At 48.9% G+C, this 7,273-nt stretch overlaps 1 protein-coding gene across 1 annotated transcript; it reads left to right on the forward strand.

The window, feature by feature from the left end:
* Nucleotides 1-7,066, forward strand: plk4 (polo-like kinase 4 (Drosophila)). The gene is made up of 15 exons (XM_056425514.1): nucleotides 1-176; nucleotides 1,016-1,111; nucleotides 1,768-1,863; nucleotides 2,257-2,371; nucleotides 2,498-3,452; nucleotides 3,534-3,625; nucleotides 4,025-4,350; nucleotides 4,434-4,538; nucleotides 4,654-4,756; nucleotides 5,168-5,317; nucleotides 5,419-5,647; nucleotides 5,740-5,833; nucleotides 6,245-6,370; nucleotides 6,463-6,569; nucleotides 6,661-7,066. Exons 1-15 carry the CDS (start codon nucleotides 147-149, stop codon nucleotides 6,815-6,817), a joined length of 2,781 nt encoding a protein of 926 aa, XP_056281489.1. The 5' UTR covers nucleotides 1-146; the 3' UTR covers nucleotides 6,818-7,066.
* Nucleotides 7,067-7,273: the final 207 nt, after the last annotated feature.

Raw genomic sequence — 7,273 nt, forward strand, 5'->3', positions numbered from 1 at the left:
TGGAAGAAATGGCAAAGTTTTGGAGGGGAACACAAGAACAACTTTTATTTGCCCTCTGATGATCACACACTGACCACCGATGCACTCAGTCGGTTAAGGAATATTATTACGAACCGGCGGGTGTCCGCCAACCGACCAGCCGCACGATGAGCACTTCGATCGGCGATAAGATTGAGGTGAGATCGTCTCGTCGGGCCGAACGCCCTCAAGCCGTTTTCACGCTAACGTCAACGTTTAGGTCGAGGCGGGCTGGTACAGCTGCCTCGCTGTGAATTTAACGCAGCTTTTTTAAATTTTTACATTTCAACGTTTTAAAGTGGCATGAAAGCGTTCAATTTGATCCATTTAATTGAAATGTTTCAAACGTGTAACTCTCCGCTAATACTGTGAAGTTCTCATTTTAATTAGCCACCTGTGTTGGCACTAGCGTCTTTATCGTCTTCTTTGTTTATCCATGTCTCGAACATGTTTTTTCTCTCCCTTCTTTAACTCGCTGGCATGTTTTTACGTCGTGATGCTTCCAGCCGCGTGTGTTACAGCCTCTGCCCTCCGGGTGTGTAACCTTACCCCCTCCCTCCCCCAGTGTATCAGTTCGGTAGTTCACCATGCTGCCTGGAAACGGCTCCAAGTGGTCCTCGTTAGCGGGAAGAGAGCCGGGATAATGAACGGTTGTGGTTGGCCATCTGACGGCGTCAGCTGTCGGTGGCTTGTTTGACAGTTAACGTTTGTTGTGGGAGGGTTTCTCCTCTGCGAAGTCGTTAGAGTTGTGATTCATTGTCTGGCTGCACACCGACATGTCGCCGGCTGGAGGGACGAGGTGCGATCGCGGTAGTCTCTCTTTCTTCAAACATCTCTCTGCTGACGCCCAAGCCAGCAGAGATGATGACAAGTGTTTATCTTATGCTCAGGAGCTCAGGATCGAGGTATCGTGTTTTTTTTAAAGATATCTTGCTCTGATAATACATTTTATAGTTTGTAAAACTCCTTAATTGTTTCTCTCTGTCTTCTGCTGTAGGATTTTAAGGTCCTCACCCTCCTTGGTAAAGGCTCCTTTGCTTGTGTTTACCGGGCAAAATCAGTGAAGACTGGTCTGGAGGTTGCTATCAAAACGGTAAGAATCCCACCATTTATCTCGGTCAGTCATATTAGGTAACTAGAATGGGCACTCGGTAGAGCGCATACCTTCGCATATCACAAGATTGGGCATTGAATTATGAACATGTTGGTATTAGTTGCATGCCAATTGGATAAAAATTGACCGCGCTATGGTAAAAAGAAGATTTTGACTTTTTCATGACCTTGGCCTTGACCTTTGACCCAATTGATACCAAAATATAAACAAATGCTCCCCGGATAATAACCAATCATCCCACCAAATTTCATGTGATTCGGTTTAATACTTTTTGAGTTATGCAAATAACACGCAAACACGCACGCACGCATACAAATAAATACACCGTGATCAAAACATAACCTTCCGCATTTTCAATGCGAAGGTAATTATAGCACGCTTCACCTGTAAGGTAGACTTGTAACCAACCCCCAAGCTGTTGCCAACGGGAACTGTTTGGATTAGTAAACCCTAGTTGTCTCCCAAGGGCTTCGTGTGGTCCCTTGACTCCTCACAAGGGAACTCTGACTAGTTCCCTTTCTTTGTGGGCGACAGATTGACGATTAGCCACTGGACCAAACCACCATGCAGCGGCTGCAACACGTTGATCCTATAAGTGGCAGGTGTGTAATTATCTGAGTTGTTCCCATCTGCAGATTGACAAAAAAGCAATGCACAAAGCCGGGATGGTCCAGCGTGTGATCAACGAGGTGGAGATCCAGTGCCGGTTGAAGCATCCTTCTATACTCGAGGTAACGCTGGCTGCACACAACCGATTTATTGTAATCCTGTCACTTATCATGACACGCAGTCTGCTGTGGCTCTCATTTACATTTTCTGTGATATGATGGGTTTATTTTTTTACGTTGCAAAATGTACAATAGACCTAAGAGCATTCTGGTAAATGCAATGGAACCGACTTCCCATCTCCCATTAGTTCTTCCCAAAAAACCTGTGCGATGGTTGTGTTTGAGTCGGCCGATATGGGCGCTGTGCTACCGTTGTCATGGTTATGTGACGTGGACAATTTGCCCCTAGCGTCTCTCTTGAAGATTAACCAGGAAACTCAAATATTTTCTGTGCCTTTTTTTTTAATGACTTTGGCGTGATAATAAATACTGTATTACGTCATGTCTTGATTTAAGCTGTACAACTACTTTGAGGACAGCAACTATGTGTACTTGGTGTTGGAGATGTGCCACAGTGGGGAGATGAGTCGGCACCTCAAAGAGCGGGAGATGCCTTTCTCCGAGGATGAAGGTCAGGCAACTACTTTACTTTGACAAGACGATTGTAATTGCATTGCAGTGCATGGGTTTAGTGAGGTTTACATTTCCACGCTGCCTATTTACCCTTTTAATTTATTTTCTTCATTCTGCTCCGCAGCGAGACATTTCATGCATCAGATCGTGAAAGGAATGCTGTATTTACACACCCACGGCATCTTGCATCGAGATCTGACGTTGTCGAACCTTTTGCTGTCGAGCAACATTAACATTAAGATCGCGGACTTCGGCCTGGCCACTCAGCTCAAACTCCCCAATGAAAAGCACTTCACCATGTGCGGGACGCCGAACTACATCTCTCCGGAGGTGGCCACTCGGAGCGCTCATGGTCTGGAATCCGACGTCTGGTCCCTGGGGTGCATGTTCTACGCCTTTCTGATGGGCTACCCTCCGTTTGACACCGACACAGTCAAACACACGCTGTCGAAAGTGGTTCTTGGGGAGTATGAGATGCCGAGCCATGTTTCTCGAGAGGCTCAGGACCTGATCCATCACCTGCTGCAGAGGGACCCCGCTCATCGGCCCAGCCTCTCCGCCGTGCTGGACCACCCGTTCATGACCCAGAACCGTCTGGTTCGGACCAAGGAGCTGGGGCTGAGGGACGAAGGCTCCATGGACAGCGGCATCGCCACCATCTCCACGGGATGCACCTCCTCCAACTCGGCCAGCAGCAACAGCCGCCTCCAGAGGAGAACCAGGCACGTGATTGGCTCCGCCCTGCCCAACCGGATGGCCCCTATTCCAACTCTTCCACGCCAGCCCGGCCACGCCCGTTTTGAAGACGGAGACGAGTGGCGGCAGCATCCGGCCGACAGATTTCACAGAGAGGGGAGGAGCAGGGGGGGTCACGGTGGAGACGGCGGGCCGCCGCAATCTCGCCACCTGAGAAGGGCTCACTCGTCAGATCGCTCCGGCTCATCTGCCACGGGGTCGAGTCCCGCCGAGCTGGCGAGATGCCACTCGGAGGAGACTCTCACCGCTCTAGAAAGACCGGTCTTTCCAATGTCCTCCACTCAGCATCCATTTTCAGAGCACGGAAAGCCCCCATCACAAAAGTAAGAAGTCTCTATATTTATGACCGTCTTCTCATCTTTACTGAATGTAATTCGACTCACAGACTGCCCTCTCTGTTCCAGTCCGGGGTATTTGTTCTCCACACAGACTGCACATCCACCAAACTTGCAATTTCAAGACCGGGAGGGAGTTACTAATTGGCTCAATAACGAAGGTAAAAATGAGGACGTCAAATGGCATTTCTGTGCGTATGAGAGATTTCCGCATGGTTCCAAGTTACTTTAGTTTAATACCTCCGCTGATGTTTTCATTCAGGGAACTTTTAGATAGATTAGTTGCTTGGTTACACTCTTAAATATCTACTGTTATACATAGATGCTAGTATTCAATTCAATTCAGTTTTTCAATTCAATTCAGTTTATTTGTATAGCCCAATTTCACAAATTACAAATTTGTCTCAGAGTGCTTTACAATCTGTACACATAGACATCCCTGACCTTTGACCTCACATCGGATCAGGAAAAATTCCCAAATAACCCTTCATGGGGAAAAAGGGAAGAAACCTTCAGGAGAAGCCCAGATGTGTAACCAGATCTTTCCAAATGTCTCTCAGGTTCTGGCCAGAGGCCCGCGGACGGCAGCACTCACAGCAGCAGCGGCAGCTTCCATAGCAGCAGAGGTCCTTTAGGGGTTCACAACTCCTGGACAGACAAGCCCATGAGCCGAGGCGTGAACCCTCTCCACAACCAGCACTCCAACTCTGACTCGTACAGGGAAAATATCCCCGCGGCGGAGTTCCCACCTCCTCACGGCCGAGAGTCGAAGCTCCCTTCAGCCAAAGCCAGTGTGGACGCCGAGAAGAAAACGCTGAGAGACATCGTCCCGCCGCTGTGCGCCTCCAGACTGAAGGCTATCAGGCAGAAGACTAAAAACGCTGTGGTAAGATGTTGCACGTATTTTAATAAGCTGTTAAATGTGCGCCGTGAGAGTCGTCTTATGCGTCGGCCTCGTGTTTCCTCCAGGTGAGCGTCCTGGACACGGGGGAAGTGTGTATGGAGTTGTTAAGAAGCCACAGCAGTCACGAGAGGGTCAAAGAAGTCCTGCGGATTTCCGGTGATGGTTTGATGGTGAGCATTGAGGAGTATGTCTCTGTGCTCCAGATGTGGAGGGCGGTCCAGCATCATATATGATGCCAACTCGTGGCACAATTTGACATGAAGCTTCTCATATCATCTCTTTTAGGTGACGATATACCAGCCCAATGGTGGGAAGGGGCTGCCTGTCCTGGACTGTCCTCCTGCCCTTCCAGAAGATATTCTGATCTGCAGCTATGGGGACCTTCCAGGTATTGTGCCGGACGCATCAAACCCAGTAACTTTAGCTTGTATAGCGTCACATCTTCACCGAGGGGCCGCGTCACCGTCACGGCCGCCTCTTAAAGGGCCGGTGTAACTGAAGCGCTGTATAAACTACTCTCCAACATATAGTTAAATAACTGTCTTTGCATTTGATTTTTGTTCATTCAAGTGTAGAGATATTGTACACAAGGACATTTCTCGAATATTATAACACAAATCCATTTCTTTTGAAACCTTCAAAATAAAAGCACAGGTTATAAAGGCGATCATGTGTCTTTCAAGCCGCCAGGGGCCGGATAAAATAACGTGGTGGGCCGCATTCGGCCCGCGGGCCTTGTGTTTGACACCTGGGTTGTATAGGATCAGAATTTGCACATTAATTTTTATTTTTGCCGCAGAGAAATACTGGAAGAAGTACCAATACGCCTCCAGGTTTGTGCAGCTGGTGAAATCCAAGACTCCTAAAGTGACACTTTACACCAAGTATGCAAAAGTCATGCTGATGGAGAACTCTCCCAACGCAGACCTGGAGGTTTGCTTTTATGACGGTGAGTCAGTTACAGTTTATTGACCCATGTGATTCGACCGAGGGGGAAAAACTGGAAACCGTGACCGTTTGATCTGCTTCGTAAACTCTCCCGCTTTGTAGGAGCGAAGACTCACAAGACGACAGAGCTGCTGCGAGTGGTGGAGAAGAGCGGGAAGTCGTACACCGTGAAGGGCGAGGTGGGGCTGAGCGGCCTGAGCCCGGAGAGCAGGCTGTACGTGGAGATGTCCGACGAGGGCCACGGTATGTGTCTGTCCCTGGAGGCCGCCATCGCGGCCGAGGAGCAGCGCCACACCAAGAAGGTCCCCTTCTTCCCCATCACTCTTGGCAGGTGAGAGAAGCGAGCTGGTGTACGTACGCTCTCGGTTTTCAACGTCGCCTCGCGGGACTGACGTCGGCTCTGTGCGCGCCGCCCCCTCGTAGGCGACCCGACTCCCCGTGCTCGACGTCCCTGCCCTCCCGCCCGGTGCCTCCGGATACAGCGGCACCTCCTCAACCTCCCAAAATCACTCCTTCGGTGAGCGTCTCACAGCCCCGCACTTCAAGACCTCCACTTGGTTTAGAGCAGGGGCGTCACACTCGTCTTCACCGAGGGGCCGCCTCTTAAAGGGCCGGTGTAACTGAAGCGCTGTATAAACTACTCTCCAACATATAGTTAAATAACTCTTTGCATTTGATTATTGTTCATTCAAGTGTAGAGATATTGGACACAAGGACATTTCTCGAATATTATAACACAAATCCATTTGAAACCTTCAAAATAAAAGCACAGGCTATAAAGACGATCATGTGTCTTTCAAGCCGCCAGGGGCCGGATAAAATGACGTGGTGGGCCGCATTCGGCCCGCGGGCCTTGTGTTTGACACCTGGGGTTTAGAGGCTTAAACGGATTATGATGAGATTTCTCTTAAAATGTGTGTATTTCCAGATGATCTCCTACAACGGGTCAGATTTGACCACAGCCAGCCTGAGTAAGAGAACCTCCCCGTTGCGACAGGACACGGGGAAAGTGGTTAAGTCCATATTTGTGCCCAATGTTGGATGGGCCTCCCAGGTAATGGATGAACACATTAAGCTAATATTCTATAAGCAGCCATTCATCGTCTTTGTGATTAAATGCTCTCATCTTGCTTCGCGTGTCGGCAGCTGACGAGCGGAGAGGTGTGGGTGCAGTTCAACGACGGGTCCCAGCTGGTGGTCCAGGCTGGAGTTTCCTGCATCACCTACACATCTCCAGAGGGGAGGATCACCAGGTGCGAAACACGCCGCCAATGTGTCGTCGCGTTCAGGGCTTCTGTGTTTGTCGTCGAGGCCGCGGCTCACGAACGCTCGTCTCGTCCACAGGTACAAGGACAACGAGAAGTTGCCAGAGTACGTCAAGGAGAAGCTGCACTGTCTGTCCACCATCTTGGGTCTGCTGGCAAACCCCCGACACATCACCGACGACCGCATTAACACGACGTCCCGGCAGCACCGGGAACCGGCAGGGGTCACAAAGTAGCTTCAGAAACCTCTGTTTTGTCTTTTGTGCTTGTAAATATGTGTATGTTTTTGTACGTGTACAGAAGACTAAGATTATGAAAAGATATATTTTTTTAAAATAAGCAACCGTTTTGTCTCTTTGGGATTTGTTGAAAAAAAAGTTTCATGTCTTTTTTTTATTTTTTATAAACTGGCTACAATTCTATGAAATGCAAGATTCATAAATGCTGAGTCAATAAACATCTGGAGGCTGGGTGGAGAAATGCTACGCTTTGTTTTGGAGTCTCCTCTCTGCATTCATGAAGGAACATTTGGAGAAAGAAATTCACGAATGACCATAAAACAATATCCTGCGATGGTCTCACGTAACCGTTACTCGGTGTGACTGTAGAGTCGGACCGAGTCCCTCACCACTCGAGGTAACCTACACAACACATTTAAAAAAATCAGCTTAGAAAACCCAAGATGAATTAAA

This window comes from Pseudoliparis swirei, chromosome 11 (genome assembly GCF_029220125.1).
Source record: "Pseudoliparis swirei isolate HS2019 ecotype Mariana Trench chromosome 11, NWPU_hadal_v1, whole genome shotgun sequence".
Lineage (NCBI taxonomy): Eukaryota > Metazoa > Chordata > Actinopteri > Perciformes > Liparidae > Pseudoliparis > Pseudoliparis swirei.

Coding starts and splice junctions, on each gene's coding strand:
- plk4 (XM_056425514.1), top strand. CDS start 147: ATGAGCACTTCGATCGGCGATAAGATTGAG. Junction 1,864..2,256: donor AGCATCCTTCTATACTCGAG/GTAACGCTGGCT, acceptor TCTTGATTTAAG/CTGTACAACTACTTTGAGGA. Junction 3,626..4,024: donor TAATTGGCTCAATAACGAAG/GTAAAAATGAGG, acceptor AATGTCTCTCAG/GTTCTGGCCAGAGGCCCGCG.